At 37.5% G+C, this 25,660-nt stretch overlaps 1 protein-coding gene across 1 annotated transcript in view; it reads left to right on the plus strand.

The window, feature by feature from the left end:
- DMD (dystrophin) overlaps positions 1–25,660 on the plus strand; it is a 2,243,521-nt gene that overhangs the window by 1,711,739 nt on the left and 506,122 nt on the right. The window contains exon 55 of the mRNA XM_060293058.2: positions 24,575–24,764. Coding sequence (XP_060149041.1) covers positions 24,575–24,764 — 190 coding nt within the window. The remainder of the gene's footprint in view (positions 1–24,574; positions 24,765–25,660) is intronic.

Genomic DNA, 25,660 nt, shown 5'->3' on the forward strand with positions numbered 1-25,660 from the left:
ATAATTGGAAGAAAAACAGTCCAGGAGGGTTCTAATAACTGGAAATGCCCTGAGGCTGCAGTGTGCCCTGCATGTTGGAGGAACCTTAAGGAGACCAGTATGATAGGAATGGGTCAAGCAAGCAAGAGTCTAGTAGACAAGGAGTTCAGGGAGGTAAGAGGAATCTGATTACGTTGGACCTTATAGGCCCCTCTAAGGACTTTTGCTTTTACTCTGAATGAGATGGGAGTCATTGGAGGGTTTTGAGCAGAGGAGTGGCATCTTTAAGCTTATCTGGCCCCTCTGCAATAATAGACTGAAGGAAATCAGTGAAACCATTAGAAGACTGTTGTCATAAGTCAGTCGGGAGACAACTGTGATTTGGACCAGAATAGGAGAGGTGAATGTGGTAAGAAATGTTTGACTTCTACTGGACTTCCCTGGTGGTGCGGTGGTTAAGAATCCACCTGCCAATGCAGGAGACACGGGTTCGAGCCCTGGTCTGGGAAGATCCCACATGCCGCGGAGCAACTAAGTCCGTGCGCCACAACTACTGAGCCTGCGCTCTAGAGCCCGCAAGCCACAACTGCTGAAGCCCGTGCGCCTAGACCCCATGCTGGGCAACAAGAGAAGCCACCGCAATGAGAAGCCCACGCACCGCAACGAAGAGTAGCCCCCCGCTCGCCGCAACTAGAGAAAGCCCGCATGGAACGCAGACCCAACGCAGCCAAAAATAAAAGAAAGAAAGGGAGGGAGGGAGGGAGGAAATGATTGACTTCTACTCTATTTTGAGGACAGAGCCCAAAAGGTTTTGTAATGGATTAGATTTAGGTATGGAAGAGAGGCATCAAGAAGACTACAGAGTTTTTAGCCTGAGCAACTGGAAGATGGGGGTACCCATTTACTGAGATGGAGAAAGCTCCAAAAGCAGCTTGTTTTAGGAAGAAGATATGGACACGCCACTTTTGAAATGTCTGTTATGCATCCAGGTGGAGATGTGGAGTAGATAGCGGCTATAAAATCTTAAGTTCTGGGCAATGGTTGGGACTCAAGATACAAATTTGAGAGTTGTAACAATAATCAATATAGGCTCTGTTTGCTGTATACAACCTTTAAATCTTGGTATTCCCATTCTTAATTCTCTCTTATTTCTGTATACACATTTCAAGTACTTTTGTCTGTCAACTTCAACTACCGTTAAGAGTCTTCAGTTTTTATTTCCATCTCACATCTTTCTCCTCATCTCTAGAACTATACTTCCAGCCACCTACCATACATCTCCATCTGCACCATCTACAGGCTCCAAAATGTCCAAAGTACAAGGCATTATCTGCCCCTAAGACAATGCTATATTTCCTATGTTTTCAGGGAAAATTAATTGCTTAACTTAATTTTCTCTAGAGCTGGAAACTTAAGAATTACCTTCTACCTCTTCCTCCCTCTCTCTTCTCTGCTAATACATATATTAAACTGACTTCTAAATTCTGTGACTTCTACTTCAAAAATTTCTCTAGAAGCTGTTGCCTTTTCTTCATCTCTGTTCTTCATCTTCACCTCATCCTAAATCGTCTCCATATTTTGCCTGGTAGATTGTGACCACCTTTTTCCGTGCTCCTAACCATTGAGTCTCTACACTCACTTGGCATTCACACTGACCCAGAGTTATTTCCCTTAAAACTAATCTTCTGGTTTTCCTTTGCTCCCAGCACTCTTTTGTTTTCCTCTTGAGACCTGACAGATGATATGTTCATATGTAATATATTGCCAAAAGCATACCCCAATTTTTCTGACAATAAAAACAAACAAACTTGATTTATTTTCAGGAAAGAAAAGCAAATAATATCACAATTTGTGCTTGGTTGTCAGTTTGTTTATTTAGCAGAGGGACAGGCATGTGAACTTCATAAAAGGGTCTTATGCTCTAGCCACAAATGCTGTCCTTTCTCAAAACATTTTTGAAACTCCTTTTCTGGAACTACCTAGGGACTGTTTCATGACCTTCAGAAGATTGTTGTATTATTTTGTAGCCACACCTTGTGTTTGCTGAATAATTGTATTCAGTAATTGTTTGTGTATTGAATGAAGCAGTTCATCAGATGTTGGGCACTAAATGGCTTTGGATTATTTCCAGAAACTTAAAAGACGAAGATTTGCTGCTGCCCTTGAAGCTATGTAAAGAATGTGATATGATGCTAACAGGACGTTTGTTTAAAATATTGATACAACCTCTTATTAAGTCAGAGACTGCTTATGATATATTTGTAGCATGTTATAGTCATAAATATTAACGCTACAAATGACCCTAAAGCCACCAGCTCAAAATTCTCAATTTACAGTAACCCTATTTTTAATTCCTCTCATGCAAAACATACCTTCTAGTCCATCTCAAGGACTAAAGGGGATTTGGTACATTGAAAAATTCAATCGGTTAGCAACTCTTCTAGGTACACTTCTTTTGGCAGTACGAGGACGTTTCTCTAGGCTCTTCAAGACGGTTGTATATATAGTTATAAGGCACTCTCGTTTTTATACTGCCGAGACCCAGTCTTCCCAACTGATTATGAAGCATAAGAATTCTCGCCATCTTACAATAGGATAACGTAATACCTGTAATGCGAAATCCTGGGGCTCTGGGCCAGGGAGTGTCATGATCCATACGGATCTAAAAGTTTCGTGGTGGCAACTGCCTGCTTCACTTTATGTCGTTTCCTTCAAAGCAGTTAGAATGTTTCTAGCTTGCAGGGATTGCATACAAAGGGAGACATTTGGAATCATTGGCGATTTACTGGTGTGGAAAATTACGTGGTGGTGCAACCCAGTAGCCATATTCATTTTAACCCAGTCCTGCAGTCCTAAACCGGGCCCTACTAGCACCCCAAAATATATGCTTACAAATGCCTCTACATACCCTTTAGCGATGAAAAGACTCTAAAACTGAAAAAAATTATAATTGTTTCCTAAACAAAAGTTATAGGACACCAACAGACCTTTCTTTTTTTCATTCATTAATTTAATATTATGGTATCTAAAATTAAAACAAATGGGAGAAAGTTTCCCTTGCTTCGTTTAATTGAACCATTAATGTTATCAACGGCATCCATTATATTACTTTCAATTATATATGCATTTTTCATTGTCTTCCCATCACTATCAGTCTCAGAATCTTTAAAATATTCAATAAAATATATAAATGAGCTGGAGTTTATTTTTAGGAAGTTGAGTTATTTTGGAAAATGGATATAGTCATCATTTGATCTGTAACTTTATCTCTCCAATTCTAACAGTCATCTGATGTGGAGATCTTTTGGCTTCATTCAGTTTATAATAGGGATTCATTTTCTTTCTGTAAACCGTTAATTCAGATGCATTTCTGGTATTAAAAAATATACAAAACAGGTATTAGTGAATTTTGTGGAATTTTCTTTTCAGTTCTTTTCGGTTTCCTCCCCCAAAGGGGGGTCATGGAAGCAGTTCTAGGTGCTGTTTAACAGCACCTCTTTCTTAGACCCCTGTGACCACTTGGGAAGCGTGATACTGTTCCTAGCTAATTGAGGCAAAGAGCCTGGCTCAGGTTCTTTGTCTTACGTGGAGCATTTTCAGATTCTTGAGGCCAGTAGATTCTGAACTCCTGGCAGCCACTACCTACTTCCCAGAGTCCAACAGCTTCATGTCTTCAACCCTGCATACTACTTTGTGTTTCTGTGTCATTTCTGACCCACAGAGCTATCTGTCTTGTTTCTGAGCCCAGATTGTGCCTTTCTGGTTTTGTGTTTTTATATTTTACCTAGCGTTGTTCTGTGCTTGGAAGTTTCTTCTGTATTTTGAAGTAATTTTCCCCTAATGTAAAGTGATACTTACTTTAGAAAATTTTAAAAATTGAGAAATAATCAACGTTAACATTTTTTAGCACTTTCTTTCCTATTTTTGTAAATGTATTTTGCCTGTATCTATTTTTAAAGATTTTTTTTGATGTGGACCATTTTTATAAGTCTTTATTGAATTTTCTACAATATTGCTTCTGTTTTATGTTTTGGGTTCTTTTTTTTTGGCCACGAGGCATGTGGGATCTTAGCTCCCTGACCAGGGATCAAACCTGCACCCCCTGCATTGGAAGGCAAAGTCTTAGCCACTGGACCACCAGGGAAGTCCCTGGTAATATTTATTTAACTTACTCCCAATTTAGTAACAATCGAAAGCATTTCCAGATTGGATTTTTTTTTCCTTTTAAAAATCCTTGGGCTTCCCTGGTGGCGCAGTGGTTGGGAGTCCGCCTGCCGACGCAGGGGACACGGGTTCGTGCCCCGGTCTGGGAGGATCCCACATGCTGCGGAGTGGCTGGGCCCGTGAGCCATGGCCTCTGAGCCTGCGCGTCTGGAGCCACAACAGTGAGAGGCCCGCGTACCGCAAAAAAAAAAAAAAAAAAAAAAAAAAATCCTTACTACATTTTTATTAGGAAGGTAACGCTCAGGTATTATCTTTTAAAGAGAAAAAATGGATGGGAAATACTTTGTTGAGGTACATGGTGACTTATTCAATCATCAGAAAGAAAAGCAGTATCCATGTGCCTCCAGCCAATGTCTTATGCACTGGCCATTCTGCCTATAGCATCAGTATTCATCCAAAGAGATGGAAACTCTTCAAATTTGCGAGAAATCAATTCCACATTCAAATCAGTGGTTGTGGGTTTTAAATATCTTCTAATATTCAGCTTCTCAGTTAGCTTCCTCGGATCCCTAATATGATACTCATTACATCATTCTGTGGCCAGTCAGTGTCTTCATGCCACGGAGCATTTAAAGCAAGTCAAACAGACCTAATCCAAGCCCTTTTGGAGATTTTTAACCTGCATTTCATAGACTCATGGCTACTCATACAATTCCCGAGGAGTTGTGTTTTTCTTTTACATTGCAAGTATTTTAAATCTACGTAGTGAAATTGAATTAGCTATTAAACATCAACTTTATCACAACCTCTTTTTAAAAATATTTAAATGAAACAAACCCTCCACAAAAATGACCAAACACAAATTGCATCCTGAGACAAATTAAGTGAGTAATGATCATGAATTCATAATGATTGTTTTATGATCTTTATGTTTTTTTGATAGTGAGATATGATTTATTGATGTTTATTTTAATATGTAAGTCATACCTAAGTTGCCTATTAAAAACAGGCAGGCTAAAATGGCATTATTCTTTTTAGCTGTGAGTAAAGCTGTTGACCCCTACTTAGACAGAGCTGGTGTTTCAAACCCAAATCTGTGTCCCTGAGGCCTGTGCTCCCTTCATTGCTTTTTAATGGATACATATTAACTTGGAAGGAGGTTCTGGCAGCTTTTCACAGTAATCTAATCTCAGCTCTGTCCTCTTCAATATTTCCATCAGTGACTTGGATGAAGACGTAGATAGCATTCTTATCAAATTTGCCAGTGACACAAAGCAGAGAGAAATAGCAAATACTGTAGACAAGAGTACCAGGAGCCAAAAAGATTTCAACAACTTGGGGTGGTAGGCTGCATATTGAAAGATGAAATGTAAATATAAGGCAATACACTTGGTTCAAAAGAAAAGTAAAATAAAAGACACAATGCAACCGACTTAGACTGGGCTCCCTGGAAACAGGGAGAAGAAGATTCCCTGAGATGGGGAGTTGTGTGCAGAAGGTTTGCTGAAGAGTGTTTCCATGAGATACATGAGTAAGGACGTGACAGAGGTAAGATTGGGCAGAGAGAGAAGCTACCCTGCAGTGAACCTGAAGCCTGGGCGGCTTCTAAGGGGAGATCTGGAATTTGTAGGTCCCCTCAGAGACGTCCTGAATTGAGGCAAGGGGGCTGGGCCTTTGTATTCCAGTATCAGCTGGTTATTGGTTCTGGGTCACCCTGTGGGAGAGGGCAACCTTGGATAAAACAGTTACCTACAGCTGAGGCCAATTTCCAGTGAGAGAGGCAGCTGTGAGCTGTTAGCAGCCAATATTCCCACCAGCTAGGGCATGGGTCTTGGCAGAGCGCCAAAGTATATACTACCCAAGTGTTACCCAAAGTGTGGTCCTTGGACTAGAAGTATTAGCATCACCTGTGAGCTGGCTAGAAATGAAAATGTGTGGGTCCTACCCCAGCCTACGAAATCAGAATCTCTGGGGATGTGGTCCAGAAAACTCTTAACAAGCTTTCCAGTCTCTAGCTCATTTCTATGCATATTACAGTTTGAGAACCACTGCACTATGCCAACCAAAAACATTCAGAATGGGGAGATAACGGGTTTTAGTCACAGTAATCTCTCTCTCTCTCTCTCTCTCTCTCTCTCTCTCTCTCTCTCTCTCACACACACACACACACACACTGTGCAATAGAGCAGTGGAAAAGGAAAACTAAGGATATTAGGCTGGATAAATTCAAGCACGTCACGTAGTCCTAAGAATTTATATTTCAGCTTAGCAGAGAGGGATTTTGTGATCAAGCTGTCCAGAGATGGAACAGGCTGCCTTGTAGAGTTGTAGAAGTATTCAAGAACAGGCTGGGTAACGCCTCCGTGTAATAATTTCAAGCATCAGGTGGACACGTGACTTTAGCATCCTGATTATCCCCCTCCTATACTTTTCTTCTATTTTTTTTCCCCAAATGGGTCTCTGCCAGAACTAGTTAACTCAAGAAGGGGTACATGGTGAAAAAGAAAACGTTCAGGCATGATCAGGTTAAGTCAAAGTAAACAGATTTCTGTAGAATTAATCAGACTTTTATTACAGTGTATGCATTGTGAATACACAATATGTGTTTGGGAATGTGTGAGGAAAAGGATAGTCTATATAGTATGCATACGTTTAATAACTTTGACCGTGGAACTGATTTCTCTAGAAGAATCTTACGGGCCACTATAGTAACTGGTACACTACTCAGTCCTCAGTAAGCATTTGTAAGAGAGATGGCATAGCATCCAGCCTAGGCTGCTGCATGAAGATCATTTCACTGGATGTTACCTAAGTAGTATTCTCAAGTGCCATTAGCTCAACTCTTCACTTGGGCATAAATTTATAAATTTGCATACTAATCAAGGGAAGTTGTGTTATTCTGCCTTCGACTCTACTCAGACGTAGGCGTTTTCTATTATTCCCTTCGAACTATTATTTTAACCTCATATTCTATTAGAAGTTTAGGAACATTTTCATGGTTGGATGGATGGTTAGATAGATATAGACAGGTGGATAGATAAATAAGGGAGAGGGATTGGAGAGAGAGAGAAAGAAAGTAGAGGAGGAAGAGGAGAAGGAAGACAACTATGAAAACGACAAGGACAATGATGACAGAGAAAGAGAGAGATCAATTCTCTGGCGCAGCATATTTGACTTGTCTTTGTTTTCCTGAGACTTTCCACGGTGAGAATGGAGGGTAAATCCTTTAGAAATCACAGAAATAATCTTGGATCCCTTTAGTAAAAGAAGTGTCTCTTTTAGCAAATAGCAATAAATAAGAGTCTATTATAATTGCTGGGATCTGCTAATACATATTTTTTTGCCCTGAAACAAACTCCATTAACCCTCCTTGATACTCTATCCTCATCAGCGTGTTAATAACATGGGACTAACTCTTACAGGTTTTTTTCCCCATACAAAACATATAATCTACAACCTGCTAATGATTGCATTTAGCCTAATTGTTAGGTTGCTGCTGGTGACAGAAAAATTTACCCTGGCAGATAGGCGCTTCTAGAAGCCCAGCCAAGCACTTGGTGTGGTGAATCACCCTCCGTATACTTCTCACTTGGCAACCGTTCCTCATGGATAGACCAATCTGCTCTGAGGAGAGGCCAGGGCTGCTCAGTGGAGTCTGGAGAACCCGAGTTGAAACACAGTTCTAGCAGGATTTTGCGGACTCCTTCCTGACTGCAAGCCCCTAATTAAAAGGGCAGGATGGCTTACTCGGGCTGAGTTCTGCTCTCTCTTGTCAAACAACAACCAGGGAGACAGACATCTTTACAATTTGCTAGTCCACATTTCAAATGAATTTAACATTTTACATGTCTGAGTTAACTGAATGTGTTGCCAGTTTCATTATCAAAATATTCATAAGTCAGGAAAGGATACTGAGACACAGGGAGTCTATGACTTTCCCAAGCTCAAACGCCCAGCTTTGTGACAATTCTGACACAGAAATTCTTGTATTTGAAGAAAAAGAGGGAAGACTTCTTTTTCTTTTCCTTACGTTTACACTGAAGTATCATTTATATGATCTTGGGTTCTCTGATTCTTTGAGAATTTTCTCACGTTGGGTGACTTGTTACTTTTCAATACTTCAGAGAGTTCTAATGCATGCGTACATGCATGTAAATAGTTCTATTAACTCTTTTCTGCTTTTGCCAGCATCATTGTGACGGGCTGCAAGAGGGCATCTAAGCAAACGTGTGCCATTCTTCTTGGAAAAGCAAGTGTCTCTCCATTTTCTTCATCTCTATTCCAACCTTTTGCCAAATTTTGCTTTTGAAATGGGTTATCTGGTAGAGCCTAATGATTCTAACTTTAAAAGAAAAAGACTCAAATAGTTACATGTGTACTAGTGTCATTATTATATAATGAAAGTATCTAAGGTGAAAAGACTGATATGAACATATAGTTTTCATTTTCTAATTAATTGCTTTGGTAAAAATTAAGCACTCACTCTTTTCCAGGTACTGCAATGGGTGTTGAGGACGCTGAACAAAATTCCCCTTGTATTTATGTTTATGAATACATATGCTAGGAGAGTATAATAATAATATCTTTTTCTCAAAGAAGAGATATAACATTCTATTAATATTAACTTTTATTCCTTCTAACATATATAGGAAGAATTGTCAATACGGTTATAATTTAATGAGGGAATCTATAGAATTCTAAATTTACTTGCACTGGGTTAATAACCAAGACTTTTAAAATGTATCTGTAATACTATTATTGTATCATTTGAGTACATATTCCACAAAACATATATGCAGTATTTTTAGTTCTAGCACCAAGGCTATGCCAATACTTTTATCACATCATTTTTTATGGAGATTAAAATAATTATGTCACACATTGCAAGTTTTCAGAGCTACTTTAAAATATGCTCCAGGCAAGACATGATCAGGTGGGGAAAATTATGATATTCATATTTTCAAATGAAAAATCAGATACGTATGTGCCTATCAAAAACACTCCAATTTTACAGTGTATATGATGAGCTACATCTTTACCTCTAGAGACTGTCATTTTTCCTCTAAGAACTCAAACTACTTAATGATAAGCTAATTATTAAATTAGTCCTAGAATGTAGTTACATAATGGTACAAATGTTGTAACTAAGAAAGGGAAAAAGAAAGAAACAGTTTATCCACAAATTGTTTGTTTCTACTGACAACATTTATTGAAGAAGGAAGGTGCACTAGTGACACACACAGTGGTCTCTAAGACGGGTGGGGAGTAGCAGTAAAGTCGCGGTGTGTTCTGTCATTCCAGCAGGGAAATGGAAGAGCTGAGCTCAACTTTAGAAAGTTGCTTGGGGAGCCAGTGATTTCTAAGTAACCACTGTAAAATTTTTGAAATTCACTTCAACAATTTCCTTGACACCAAGTGAACAGATAGATGAAACTCAGCGGCATGGTCATTCTGAATGGCATTCATCTTTCCTAGATGTGCCACCTCATTCATTGTCAATCCTGTAAACCGGCCTCTCCCCTTGCACGGATTTTGATATGGCAACTTTTTTTTTAATGTTAATACCTCTGTCATCTTTTTTTTTAAATTTATTTATTTAATTAATTTATTTTCGGCTGTGTTGGGTCTTCGTTGCAGTGCACGGGCTTCTCATTGCGGTGGCTTCCCTTGTTGCAGAGCCCAGGCTCTAAGCCCGAGGGCTTCAGTAGCTGTGGCTCGCGGGCTCTAAAGCGCAGGCTCAGTAGTTGTGGTGCATGGGCTTAGTTGCCCCGCGGCATGTGGGATCTTCCCGGACCAGGGATGGAACCCATGTCCTCTGCATTGGTAGGCGGATTCTTAACCACTGCACCACCATGGAAGCCCCCGATATGGTAACTTTTACTTTTTTGCGGTCACAGGACTCATCGAGCAAAATAAGAATTGGATAAAAAAAATTTAACTTCCATTCTATGGCGAGCAAAAGCAATTCATAACCACACTTACCTGACTGAACCTGAATAGGAAAGTGACCAAATTGTTGAGTAATCTACTTGTGTGGAGTTTTAAAGTGTCGTGCCATTATCAGTATTGTCGCTAGCATATACCTTGAAACCAGCTATAGCACATCAGTTGATTAATCACTGAGAGGCTTATTTAAATAACAAAATATAAAGAGCATTTTTTTTAATTTTGAGAAATCATGCCAGTACTAGAATGAGCCAGATGCTTTACAGCATGGTATCCATAATTTAAGAAGTAGTCACTCAAAGGATTTCTAGTTCCATTTCTTTATGATTCGGGTTGCTAGAATTTGGAAAAACACTCTGAGGTAATGACAGAGTAAAATTAAATATGTGGATTTCATTGCTAAGGCTTATTTCTGATTATTTTTGCCAAACTTTGCTGTGTATATATTAACCTCGTGATACTCATAGCAGCGGGTGGTGGTGTTTTTAAAAATGTGAATGTATAGTTTTTTCTAGATAATTTTAAAGAATGTTGGTTTACATGAGGATTTTTTTTTCTAAAGGTCTAAAACAAACTCTTCAAAGATTTAATTACTCTAACAACAGAAAATGTGAACTTTGTTTTCCAAAGGAGAACAGAGCCTATGGAAATATTGCTTACAGTAATCAGATTGTTGGCTAATCTTAGAGGAGAAAGACATCAATTAATTCACTGAGAAGCATTAGCACTATCTTTTCTCAATAATTCACATCATAAAAATTTGGGGGAAAATTAATTTAGATGATGTTATATACAGCATACATATAATAAATGAACATATATAATAGATGAACATTCATTTATTCAGCCTTGTCTTATTTCCTACATGATGATTAAAACTTGCATCAAAAACTACTCTTTAAAAATCCATCCTAATTCCCACATAAATATAGCTGTACTATAAAAAAAAATTTCTTCTTTAGGGATATCCATAAAATTAAGGATATTCATAACGTGGTGTCTTGGAAGAAATGCTCAGCTTTGGGTGAATACGGATGTTTGGGAAAACTAAAACTCGAAGAAGCATTGCCTTTACTGTGCCTCCTCTCTTATTTATTATTTCTATCACTTCTTATGTGATCCTGTCCCCAACTTTGCCTCCCTGCCTATTCCTTTTGATCTCCACTTCAGCCTCCATGGTTTCTCCATTATTTTCTGCAGTTGCTTCCCATGGGTCTCACACGCTTGGTCAGGTCGTATATTCCTATTCCTGCCCATGTATTCCCCCATCCCCAATGGCTAGAAAATCCTTGTCTCAGGCCCCTCCAGCATCTTCTTGCTTTTCTAGTTATTCTGCTTCTCAGCATTTCTTTTTTTCACTTTTTTAGCCTCTTCTTTGTCTCATCTGTATATTTTTGTCTTCTGACTCTGAGCTGTTATCCACTTAGCAAATGGTACATCAGGGCATTGTTCCTCTGAGCAGATCTTCAGCACAGCCATCTGAAATGCTGCCATGAAGTGAGGCTACCTTGCTATTGTTCATTTTTTTCCATAGCCTATGCAAACTGCCTTGATCCAGATCAAAAAGTATCATAATTGAGGAAATAAAATGCACAAAAATCTCCTTGATTATTTTTCCCCTAGAAATATAGAAGAGAAATGATTTTGAACCAGATACGTAGAATAACACTTGTGTCACGCTAACAAACAGTGTTCTCTTGTTAGCATCTTATTGTAAATTCATTCTATAGGACCCTGATATCTAGTAACTTTCCATTTCCAAATAATAAGGACCTATCTATTACTTGCAAATTATTTTAATATGTCTTTTACATAAAAGACTGTCCCTTCCGAAAGCTCTCATTTGGAAAATAATTTTTAAAAATATTCACAGTGTGTGTTTATGTCCCCCTTTCTAGTCCAAACTCTAGCTATCTTAAGCTTTGTGTATCTTTTAAAAAATAATAACAAAACGCCTATACTTTTTCATTCCTGTCAAAACAGGTTTACTAGAGTTAGTGAACTTAAAATAGTTATTGTATAAGTTAGAAAGTTGATTTGCTCTTTCCATCATGTTCATTGCCTTTTCACCACAGCAAAATTGTAAATGTAAACTTATTCCCTAGAAGATGAGCTGGGCTGCAATTTTCAGCTAATTGGGAGAAGCAGCCCTGAGTCGAGCACTGTCAGGCTGATTTGAGTCTTAAGATATGATGATGATTATTGTGTCAAATGTAATCAAGAATGTGGGCTCTGAACTGACTAAAGGCCTGGCTGTTTTTAATTCAGGTTCATATATGAAGTAGACCTCTGCTTCACTGGTAGTCACAGCTGGCTGTAAAAGTGAGCAGTTTTAAAAATACAGTTCTGTTCTCTATGGAGCTGTAAGGATCAGGGGTTGGATGCAGAGGGAAAATATCCTCATTCTCTCCTTTAAAAATTCTATTTATTTTCAGTATAATGTTCTCATCTTGAAATTTCCGTGTAGCTCTGTATGAGTGGTTTTCAACCTCCTCAGATCCAATGCCAACCCCTTTCTTTCTTATAACAAATACTTTGTAACACCTTCCTTACTGTCATAAACTAAAATTTGTAGATAATATACCCTACCTACAGACACATTTTTTAAAAAGGGTGCACTGACTTTAATTTTAAAGAGAAATACGAGTCATTTATAATAAAATAATATGTATTTCAGTATGTAATGATTCAATCAGGATCAAACTAGAACACAAATGAAGGTTCTAGTTGATTATACTGTGAATGCAATATCAACAAATGTGGGGTGACACCGGTGTGTTGTACCGGGACTCAAATACTGTGAGTGGCGCTGGCCATCCATAGTGTAATTTTCCAAAACGCTAAACAATTTTTGACAAAATTCTTAACACAATGTAAAATTTTCCTTGGATTTTCATGGCAGTTAGTTGCATTTATGAAAAAATCAGTGTGTATTAAAATCTTGACAAAAGTCTTTTATATTTGCATGTAAAATTGAGTTAAGTTCTAGGTTCAGGTGTTTATAAACAGGGTTTCGCCCTATGTGCGTATCTAGTGGGACATTCAAAAGTATTATGGGACTTGGAACAGTGTTCTGTTGTATGTGGGGTCCTCCATCTCCAGCCCCTCCCCACGGAATACCAGTAGCACTCTTCAAGCACCCTGTTAGTCAAAATTCTCCCTCACTTTCCAGAAAGCCTCTGTTGTGTCGTCTGTAAGATTTGTTTGAATATTTTTTCCCGACGAGAACTGATCTATCAATTAATGAAATAACATTATTCTCTGAGAACCTAACCTTTTCTTTCTTGGTGATCCAGTTGCCATTTTATAAGACTGAATGAAATGAGCAAACATTTAACATCTGCTAGGTTGTTTAGCACAGTCTTTAAAAATTCTGTGATTATCACTGCAGTTATAATCTATTTCCACCATCTTTATTAAATGCCCTGGTCTCTTCCTTTCATAGCTATATTAATTGCCTTCTAACTAGATGTTGACAAATGCAGTTGAATTCTATATTAAAATCACAGGAGATATTATTGTAGCTACCAAAGACATGTAAAATCATGAATGCTTCTTACATGGAGGCTGTGAGAGAAATATGAACCCATTTCTTGCAGAGACTAATCAGGTAATTTAGTAAAACAAACACAGATATACACATAAACAGAGATTGTTTTAGAAAAACTTATATTACCTATATGTTTGAGGCAAAAATAATTTTTTTCACGGAAGAATTTTTAGAATGGTAGACAAGCAGAATGCAGCAGTGTATTTGCATTTCATCAGGACATTTGACAAGGTCTTTCATTATACTCCTGTGACTAAGTTGGAGAAATCCTGCTACGTGCAAGGTAAACTGGGTGGTTTAGCAACCATTTCATGCTTTTACACAAAGAATGTTGATTAATAGAGCAGTGTTCAGGAATTCCCTGGCAGTCCAGTGGTTAGGACTCAGCGCTTTCATTGCGGGTGGGGTGGGGTGGGGGCCTGGGTTCAATCCCTGGTCGGGGAACTAAGATAAAAAAAAAAAAAAAGATCAGTGTCAAGTGACGAAGGAAGATCTCTGCTGCTATGCCACAATGCTCTATTCTCATCCCTGACATACTAAATTTTTTTTAATGATGAACACTTCCGTTATGTTATGTTCTATGTTATATTATGTTATGTTATTGGCCACTCCACATGGCTTGCGGGATCTTAGTTCCCCAACCAGGGATTGAACCCAGGCCCTCGTCAGTGAAAGCATGGAGTCCCAACCACTGGACTGCCAGGGAATTCCCTTATTGTTTTTTTTTTTTTTTTTTTTTTGACAGAACATGAGTGGAGCTACAGAGAGGGTATCTGTTCCAATCTACGGGTGATGCAAAGCAGGGAAGGGAGGAATATGTTGGCTGACAGAGCCAAATGGGTGCCTGGATAGGATGGCTTTTAAGGCCCTTTTGGTACATGCTATCTCTGGACCAGGATCAAACTTACAGTCTATCAGAAAAGTTGCCAATCCAATGGATTCATTTTGACAGAACTTATTGTTTGCTTTGCCCTCTGTTTTTGCAATGCACCTAAAAATACATTGAATTAGCATTCTTTGCAGGAGTACATTTAATTTCTTTTTTCAAAAAATATATTGTTTTCGTGTAAGAGTAGCAGAGATTCAGTCACTGACAATTAAATGTGTCATGTTGCCCAGTGAAATAGTCCACCATTTCACTTTAACTGCTAGTACAAAACTTGATGAAAGATATAAGCTCCAAAGATTTAATATCCACACTTCTACAAAGCAAAACATAATTTTGATCACAGGATTGCTTATTCTCATTTTTAAACACCTTAGTTATAACTGAGTAATAGTCTATTATGCAGTCAATTCTCTGTAACAAACAAGAGGATATCTGTAAGTTACTGTGAGGTTCAACTGAAATAGTATATGAGAAAGCAATGTATAAACTTTAAAATTCTATACAAATATAAATTATTATTCAGTAAATTTGCATCACGAAATAATTCTAATTTATCAGTGTTTTAGAAACAAGGGATTGTGACCTTCTCATTTTTAGAAGCTGTGCCTATTTCATTTTAATTTAATGTATTGAGTGTTAAGTGCCAGGAACTGTGGCGTCAATCCTTGTCCTCAAGGAATTTACAGTAAGTTCATGATGACAGCTGATGATGATGATGATAATGAAGATATAGAGCCTTTTATAAGCGGTGCATTCATAAGTAAGAGGATTTTTGAAAGTACGTGCAGCCCTCAGATTTATTCCTTTAGTGTTGTAGTTTTACTTGAAAAAATAAATCCTTAATTTTTTACTATTCTTCATAAATTTGACTTGATTTTATAGAAGGCCATCGGTATATTTCACATAATCTAGTTCTTTTCAATGTAGTTTCTCCCCATAGTAATTAAAAGTAAGAAAGCAGGAAACTTTAAATCTTTATTTTGACCATTAGTTTTAATTAGCTCAAGTTATTTGTAATCCTACAAGTCTTATAAATCATATCTGAGTCATTAAAAGGGATTGAAAATTAAAAGGGCAATTCTTTTAGAGTCTACCAAGACAGAGTCACTTTGAGAGATTAATTCATTTCCCAACCAGTCTTATTAAAATGTATCTATTTTACTGTAATATTTCTAGGAAAGTAACATACGAAGGTTTGGTTTTCTTGTTAGATCATTTTAGTGTAAAACATTTCTCAAAAGATACAGATTTCCAGATTATCTTGGTATCATTAGCAAACATAAATTACCATTATGAGAAGGTCACAACCGTATGTACTATAATTTTCTATTATTTCATAAGAATAAAAATATTTTATTCCTGACTGTAATGCCCTCTTTTAAAATAAAATCCTCAAGCCTACTTCAAGTCCAAAGTGCAGTATTCATTTTAATAGGTCTCTTAGGTGGCAGCTGAAGGTGATAAGCAAAGGAATGATAATTTTTGTCTTCACACAAATATACACCATAATCCTAATTCTTATAATAATCACAGCAAATGAGGCGCTTTTGAGCATAGTACTATATTAATATCCATTATGTTTACCTCACAGGGAGATTGGCAAGTCTACCTTAAGAGAGAATGTCATAGTGGACTAGAGCCACTTACATTGGAAACTGCCCAGCCTCTCTGAAAGTCAGGTTTCTCAACTATAAAATGTTGATGATAATAACAACCTACCCCATTAACCTCATCTAGTTGTTTAACATATCAAAGGAGAAGATACACAGAGAAGAGCTTGAAAACTGAAGAGCATTGTTTTAGTGCAAAATTCTATAACAATAAATGTTGAATTTAAAGGACTCTCAAAAGTGCATTATTAACCACAAGAGTGCTGAATGAGGAATTGAGTAATAAAAGTCACAAATATTTAGAGACTATAACTTGAAGTTCATATCAGGAATTATGAAATCGTTCGTATTTCTAAATTCAATTGGGAGACCTCTACTGTAAGTTCATATAATCAGTTGATATGTTTTTAGCCACTTCTTTCCTTTTAAAGGGAATCTGCTATACGTTTGCCTTTTGATCTTAGAAAATTGAACCAACCTGCCTTGCTGTCTTCTGAATATTATATAACAGCATCTAACAATCTACTGTTCTCTTTATTTTTTCTAAGTTATTGGGGATGGGGATGCATATTTGCACAGTCTTGTGAGACTTCCAGGAGATGATCTTTTTCATTGGTTTTTATCCTAGTTTTCATATATCCTTTAGAAGAGAAGAAAGCTACTCAATCTAGCTTATCAACAATTAGGAAAATATATCTTTTAAAGAGATTAACACTACCAGTGACCAAAACCAACTTAAAGATTCTCATTATTACAAATCAGAGAGAATTTATTTAGAGTAGAAATTGTGTCCAATTATAAACCCAACCCTAATCTAAGTTTGTATTCATCTGGATGGTAGTATAACTGTACATTTTTTCTAAAGGTTTTTTACAGTTCTGTAAATATCCAAAATAATATTTTGAGTCTCTGTATGTGAACCAAACCAAATGTAATCAATTACTTCCGACATTATTTTTAAACTTCTCCAAATAGTACCTTAAGGTATTATGTCAGTAGAAAAATATAAAACACAGATCTTAGACTAAAGAATGTTAACATTTTTGTTAACATCCAAGGTAGTATCTTGAATACTGCACTTGTTCATAATATTTTGTATATTTTTTATCAATTTATTTTTCTCAGTGATAAATGCCTGAAACACAAGTCAAGTGAGTAATACGAAGAATAGTACAAAGTACATTTTTACTGCTGTCTCCTAACGTTTTTTTTTTTCAGAAATATCCCAATGCTTTTAGGAAAAGTGTATAATTATGGTTTTTTCTCTAATGATATATTGTGCAAATCTCAATTTTAAAAATGTCCACAGAGTAAAAAAATAAAAGAGATGGAACGTGTATTTTGAAATTCCTTACATGACTGATAATACCTATATTCCCTTAGTATCCAAAGATAAAGTTCAGGTGATACATATTTTTTACTAAAACGTCTGTAGCATTGAAGAAAGTTTAAATAGATAGCTTCAAAACTGGTTTATCTTTAGAGGACTAACCTATTTCTTCGTGCAAGTGTGTTGCTTCTGCATATGTCAGAAAGTCATCCTGCGTTGTCTGGGGTGACGAAAGATAGGAATGAGTTTTCTGAGAACTAATCAGCAATACTTAGGGAACATTTAGGTTGTGGTTTGCAATTAACTGTGGAGAGTTTGAGTAATTTAGTACCAGACCTCAGGAGAGAGGAGATGAAAACCTCATAATGCATATGTCGGTGAACAGAAAACCAGCAGATTTGTGTTGAAAATGGATTTTTTTTGTGTTGAAGCAAAGACCGGCTAGATCTTTCTACTAGATTTAGGGTGAGAGAATATCTTTGCATGTGTGGGTTCCCTCTGGGTAGGTTTATATGTGTTTCAATGATGCCGCTTACGGTAAAGTAACAGATAGATAAATTTGTGCTCCAAAATGAAGGCCAGGATTCGGAGGCATAAACTTTCCTGCACTTTTCTTTCTTTTACTACAATGAATATATCAGAGAGGAGTGGACACCAATATCTATTTTCAGAGGTAGAAAAACCTCTTTTTTAGGATGCAAGACCTGGGCTATAATCCCAGTTCTGCCACTTACTTGTGTGCAACTTTGGGAAAGTCATTATGGTTCTCTCAGAATCAGTCTTCCCAACAGCAAAATGAAACCAGCAGTAACCTATGACATATATCTAAAAGGTTTCTGATTTGTATGAAAATCAATTCAATTAGGCAAACTTTTATTGAGCATCCATCACTGTATTTTAAGATAAAGCCCAGCTAGATGATCCCCACTTCCTTTGATGAGAAAAAGAAACAAACGTTTAAAAAGATAAACATTTGCTTATTTGATAAACAAATGTTTATCACTTGTTTGGCAAATTGAGATATAAGTTCATGAATACAGTGTGATGCATATTACATTTGGGCTGCTGGTAGGGAATCCAGATGAACTATAACCGAAATCATATTGTAACTATAGTTAAATGTTTACCTATGTGTCTCCCCCACCAGAGTTGAATATGTTAAATGCCGAAGTCCATGTCCATGTCTCATTGACTTTTGTGTCACCATCACCAAGCATAAATCCTGGCACATAATACATATGGACTAGATGCATGGATCACCTAATGAATGAGATGTTGGTAGGCTTGTGGAAATAAGAATGAGGTTCAGATTTAAAGATAATCTGTGTGGAGGTTGAACCCACTGGAATGAAGCATCCAACTGGAAGCATACAAAGAAACAGAGAAACACACTGTAAGTAGAAAAAATAGGGGATACCTTGTGAAATGGTGAGAGAATAAATCTGAGCATACTTTAAAATCTTTAAAGAGCTATATAGATTATTAGATTTCAATTTTATTTTCTATGCTGGACCTTACAGCCTTCATCTCACACCCTTTGTCAATTGTTCCATTAAAAGGACAGAGTATATTTCTCACTTTAGAGTTTGATAACAGAGGAGAAAAGAGAAACATCCTCTCATTGCCACAACCCTTTTGGGGGTTGCCCAAAGACAAATAAAGCCACAGTCTTAGAATCGTTGCTAGAAAGGGAACTAACGGGATACTAATCCAAGCATTATTGAAGGATTTGACTTAGATTAATGCTTTTCATTAGTGTACATTACTAATAGAATTGCTGGAGATTAAAAGGAATCCTTTCTACGAACTGCTGTATAGCCATAGGTAATAAAATTCTAGCTGCCCCTTGCAAATACAACGTAGAGTTATTTTTTTTAATCAAAATTAATTTATTTACTAGCAAACTAGTAGAGACTGTTATGGTTACAGAGAATTTGAATGTCAGGTTAACTCTGGTTCTATGAGTAGTGTTTGACGTTGCCAGAAATCTTTTGGTCCAAAGTCCAAGTGGTTGCTGCTAAGGTACTCACTTTCTGTGATCTATGTCTAACAACAAAAAAAAGGGGAAAAAAAGAAAGTCATCCTGTAATCCTTCCCCTAAAAATATCGTAGGAAATGCTAGTGGTTAAAATGCAAATAAACCAAGAAGGAAAGATTGAGAGTGTTTTATTTGGTTACTCCATGACAATACCAGGGCACAGATGGAAGTATTATTTAGTAGAAGACTAAGTGCTGTGAATTTCCCCAGTTGTCACACTTTCAGAAACACCTGGGCAAAATAGCCTTCTATGTCAGACTGAGCCTTTTTTTCCCTAAAAATATTCAATGTGCTTGTTTCTGTTTGCTTATATATATATTTATTGTATATGCATATATTAAAAGTCCTATAATATAGTGCACTGATTAACTATCACCCATCCATGTATCTGATCATGGAATATTGTCTATACATTAATTAAGCTCTTCAGCCTTACCTTGGAAAGTAGTAGGTTTCCCTTTTCTCTTTTGCTTTTTGTGTATTAGGTTGACCCATAAGAAATTAGTGATATTCAACTTAACAGAAAATCTGGAGTCTTAGAGATTTATTCAGAGATACCATGGTGTGTGTGTATGAAGGAGCAGGTTGTTACTTATCTGATTGCATCATTGATAATCAGTTCTTAAAAAGAAAATGGAGGTACTGAAGACATGCCTTCTGTGATTTTTCCCCTTTAGGCAGACTCGTCTCTGGATGAGCACCTTCTTGGGCAGTTGCAGGATTGCACTAAGCCTTATAGCTCCAGCACTTTGCCCCTTCAGTAGATTCTTGCAGCTCCAGCACTTTGCCCCTTCAGTAGATTCTTGCTTGTAACTGGTGATAATGCAACTCTGCCTTATCTATAGATCTCCTTAAAGGGCACCCAAAGGTGCAGTGGCTGTTCAGGCTCAATTGCTGAGTGTGAGAATCCTCCGTCCTGTCTCCTTTTGAGACCACAATCTGTGCAAGTATAGTTATGTATTTCTCCACATACATTTTGTAACAAGTATATTTTTCAAATTTTTATTTAGTGTGACAGTTCAGCAGGTCAAGTTCTCCAAAAGGCAGATCCTGAGAAAGCAATTAACGTGCAGGAATTTTTTCTGGAGAGTGCTCTCAGGATAACACCTGTGAGAGAGGAAGGGGAAGGAAGCACAGTAGGGCGGAAGGAGAAGCTGGGCTTTAATTCAGTTGCAGCCACAACATCAGTCAACCCTCCTCCTCTCCGCTCCCTTCCCGAATTGTCCTGAGTCGGAGCAAGGGGACCAGGCTTCTATAGCCCACACATTAACCAGTCACTGGATGCAACCTGCCTCCAGTTGCTTTCCTAGAAGCTAAAGCAAGACATACTTCAGTCCTGAAGAGGGGTCTAGGCAGACCCAGCACAGCATCCACTGCACCAGTAGTTCTCAAAGTTTGGTCTCTAGCGTCAGTGATTCTCAAACTTTAGCATATATCAGGATCACCTGGAAGGCTTGTTGATCTACAGCTTGCTGGCCTCCACACACAGAATTTCTGATTCAGTACGTCTAGGGCAAGGCTTGAGAATTTGCATTTCTAATAAGTTCTCAGTTGCTGCTGATGCTGCTGGGCTGCGGAACAGACTTTGGGAACCACCCTGCCTGTATTTATATATGGAGGTTGGTGTATGGTGCCCTTATGAATAGAAGTAAAACCTTTTGAAGTCACTGTCCCATTCCACACTCCATCAAATTCTCAGCTATTTTTATGCATTATAAAGCTGGAATTGCTGGTAATTAAAATTTGTTATATAAAAAGTACTTAACCAATGCAGTAGATTATACTTGTAAAGCATTATTACTATTTTATGATATCTGGTCATTCTTACTTTTAAAGTTCAGCCGAATTTTCTCCAGGGTCTATAATTTGATAATCTGGATAAGGGAATTTAAAAAAAAAATCTATGTTCAAGATCTTTTTTTTTTTTTAATAGACTTATTTTATTTATTTATTTTTTATGCTGCGTTGGGTCTTCGTTGCTGTGCGCGGGCTTTCTCTAGTTGCAGCGAGCTGGGGCTACTCTTCGTTGCAGTGCACGGGCTTTTTGTTGCGGTGGCTTCTCTTGTTGCAGAGCACGGGCTCTAGGCCTGCAGGCTTCAGTAGTTGTGGCATGTGGGCTTCAGTAGTTGTGGCTCGCGGGCTCTAGAGCACAGGCTCAGTAGCTGTGGTACACGGGCTTAGTTGCTCCGCGGTATGTGGGATCTTCCCAGACCAGGGCTTGAACCCGTGTCCCCTGCATTGGCAGGCGGATTCTTAACCAGTGCGCCACCAGGGAAGCCTGATGTTCCAGATCTTTAGTTTTGTTCTAGGCCAATTTTTTTTTGTTTCTTTATGATTCTTATTATTTCTACATTTTTATTTTATCATATAAGCCATTTAAAGCCATATGGTAACGGAAAATTTTAAAGTATGGCATATAGTCAGAGCTATTTGGAATGCACAAAGATGCCATACAAGTACCCTTGACTCATTTCTAGTCTAGACTTGGCACAATTAAAGTCTAAGAATTCAGTGTACATAGATTGATTTCAGGAGAAAGGATGCAGCCTTAAGTCTCCCACACAAGCAGGAAATAACAGTCTCACCTCTGATCAAAGAGATTTTTCTGCTATTGCTGCCGTTGAATTTTTGTTAACGTGTTTCCAAACTAGAAAACATTCAGCCTGATGTTGTCAGTATTTCAGACCACGAGGGTATCGTTTAGGAAAACAGTGCCTTAGGGTCCTGAAAGAGTTACTGCTCTTCCCTAAGGGCCTAATTTACAAAGCAGCAAACTCAGTGGTAGGATTTGGCTGGAAATCTCATTGTCTCGGTAGAACCCTTTCATCTGATTTATGTGCATCACATTTTAGAAAGTTATTTACTAGTTACTTTCTCTGGAAGCAGAGGGAAGTGGTGTTTCTCTTTAAAGACAGAGGAGCTAAGATGCATCAGGTGCAGCTCATGATGATGATGAAGCTGGTAATAAAATGCACAGTATCTAATTCTCCAAGCTTCACTCTGCCATGAGGGAGTTTCACACTGCTCTTTTATTTCGTGTGAATTTGGAGTATGTTAGAATATATATCAGTGTCTAACCCTGCATTTGTCTTCTGCAATGTGACAGCTTATTTCTATGCGAGATTTGGAGCTGGTGGTGGAGTAAATCTTAGTGATTTGCAATGCACGAGGCAACCTAAAATATTAGGTTGAACGGGATGAAATTGCCCCTTTTGTAGGTCAGAAATGGTCAAACATTAGCAATTACACATGCTTCAACCTGTACATTTGTACGTTTCATGACAGATTATAACATTAAGATTCTCAGTGTTGTTGCAATGGTTCTGAATTTTTAAATCATATTAAATAAAAAGATAAATAAATAAGCAAATAACGATATTTTGATATTTCTCCCTGCATTGATAATTTGCCTGGAAACTAAATAAGCAGGGAGCCAGCAGTTCAGGTTAGCCCTTGAACTCTGCGAGGTTTAACTGATTTGCCCGACCAGAACACAAAGCTACCTTTCAGCTGTGCAGTATTCAAGTTTATTTAGGAGTTGATAAATAGCTTAGTGCAATGCTTCCTTTTTTCCAGTAGCTGCATCCTCATAAACCTATTCTACCCTCCACCAGTTAATGCAGACAGAAGATTTTTATCCAGTATGAGCACCGAAACTACACTGTGGAAGACTGTATGCTCAGCAAAAACCTCACCCATGATGAATAAACAGCTCTTCCGGGGGCTTTGCTGCCGCTGGCTTGGCAGGAGTTGTTTATTGCCTGGTTTGCACATCCCATGATAAAGTTGCTGCTGAAATAAATTGCAGTTTTGCATAATTATTGACAATCACATCTTAACAAGCAGTGTGTATCATATTCAAGTGTTCAATTTTTTTTAAATCCATTTTTAGCTTATGTTTAATCCCAGAAAGTGTTTGTGTAATAATAGAAGGCAAATATGGCATGTAAATAGAGTACTAATTTCCTCACTGCAGACAAAATTTACCTGAATCTTTTTTAGATGGGACTGTTATTGCCTCAGGCAATTTTCCTTCCCAAGCTATTATTATGTAGATGTTTGCTGAGGGCATGTGTGTGTGTATCCACAATACATGCATTATATATATTGTCAGAAAATATGAATAACTTTTCTTTAGACTTTTGTGTCATTAGGGAATTTGGTTCATTCCGTCTAAAAGATTAGAGAAATGAGAATGGGATGTGGGCAGAGGGAACTAACATTTTTGAGCAACCGTAATATGTGACTACATAATGTGTGAGGCACTCAGCTTTACACACATTGTTGTATTTTCGCTCTTATCACAGCAATATGTATTGCAGATGAGAAATCAGAGAGGTTGAGTAACTTGTCATATCACACACTTGGTAGAGGATATTGGGATTTGAACCCAGATCTGTCTGGATTTTAGGCTCCACTTTTTCCATTACGCATAAAATTTTTCTTTTGGGAAATATTCTCAGTTGTATGACCATCAGGTAATGAAAATTAAAGCTAACACAATTAGAACATGATAGTGTTATGCAGAATTACATTTTGTACAATTGTTTCTATGAAATAAATGGTTTTCCTACTTCTTAGTCTTTTTGTTCTCTTTTGTTCTTCAGTCCCCTTCTCTTTCAGTGTTCAACTTTCTGTTCTAGGTTTGCATTTCTCCTGGCCTGTCTAATCATGATTTCCTGCCTCAGGTGACATCAAAGATAAGCATGGTATAGATTTTAGGGTTTTACCTATAAAGATTAGCTTAAACTTTTGCAGCATATTAAAATAAACTTTCAAAATTGACCATCAGAAACTAAAAAGTTTAAAAAATTCTTTTTTGTAAAATTCACATGTGAACTTTCAAAAGTCTAAAAGTCCAAATACACACACACACACACACACACACACACACACACACACGCTATTCTAGTGGTTGATGCTTTGAAGAGCAGTTTTAGCAACAACTCACCCCTTTGTTCGTATATTACAATTTAGTCCCCTGGACTTCGCTCTTTTCGTGGGATTCACTGGGTGCGCCTTTCTGATGTTTGAGGAGAATTGCATCTGGACATTTGTTCTTTTGCAGAGTGAGTGAGCGAGAGACTGCTTTGGAAGAAACTCATAGATTACTGCAACAGTTCCCGCTGGACCTGGAGAAGTTTCTTGCCTGGATTACGGAAGCCGAAACAACTGCCAACGTCCTGCAGGATGCCACCCATAAGGAAAGGCTCCTAGAAGACTCCAAGGGAGTAAGAGAGGTGATGAAACAATGGCAAGTAAGTCAAGCATTTCTACCTCATCCCTCTTGTGAATCCAGTTGAAGAATTCTCAGCATTTGTCCTTGTAATTGATACGCTGTGGACGAACTAAAATAGTTGTTTTACATGGCCTTATGTATTTAAGCGTTTGGGCTAGAAGAAGAGAGACAGAGGAAAAAGGAAAAATCATTTATTATTTCATTTAATACCCCAGTCTTCTAAATAGTGTGTGGTTTTGACCAGGAAAAACTTGCCCGTAAAGCTAGAGCTTTGATAAGAAGAAACTTTGCTCAGAAGAATAAATTAGGGATTGGCTTATTAAATTTGAAAAAGTTGCCATTTTTGAGTGTTTATTTAATATTTTACATGGAAAGCATCTGTATGAATTGTCTGTTTTATTTTGCGTTGCTAACTGAATCAGTTTCCCTTCATTACTTGCCAGTAAGTTTTGAAATGTTAATCTGGTATTTTATAGCTTTCTTCCTAACATGATCTGTGAAAATAAAAATGATATAGCTAAATCTGTCATAGTTAATGATCACACAATTTTCGACAATTGTTTTTCCTAGAAACAAGAATTCTTGCTATAAAATTTCATATGCATAAACAGTGAAAACAGAAGTTTCAGGTAGTTTTGTTTACATGAAGTCTTGGTGAGAATCTTATTCTGTAGTTCAGGAAGGCTCCTGATGCCTACGTTCAGGACCTGACATAATTTTCCTGACCTACAATGGAGTTTCGTTATGTATAGTTGAGTCTTCTGACTTGATATAAGAAGTTTACTAGTACCGCAAAGAAAATTTGGAGTGTTAGAATAATAGGATCCATTTTTAGGACTAACTTCAGTTTTTTAATATTTTAAAATTATGATGAAAAACGGGATAGTATATCCTAGGTTGAAAAATAATTCCAAA

The sequence above is a fragment of the Globicephala melas genome, chromosome X, assembly GCF_963455315.2.
Source record: "Globicephala melas chromosome X, mGloMel1.2, whole genome shotgun sequence".
In the NCBI taxonomy this organism is placed as follows: Eukaryota; Metazoa; Chordata; class Mammalia; order Artiodactyla; family Delphinidae; genus Globicephala; species Globicephala melas.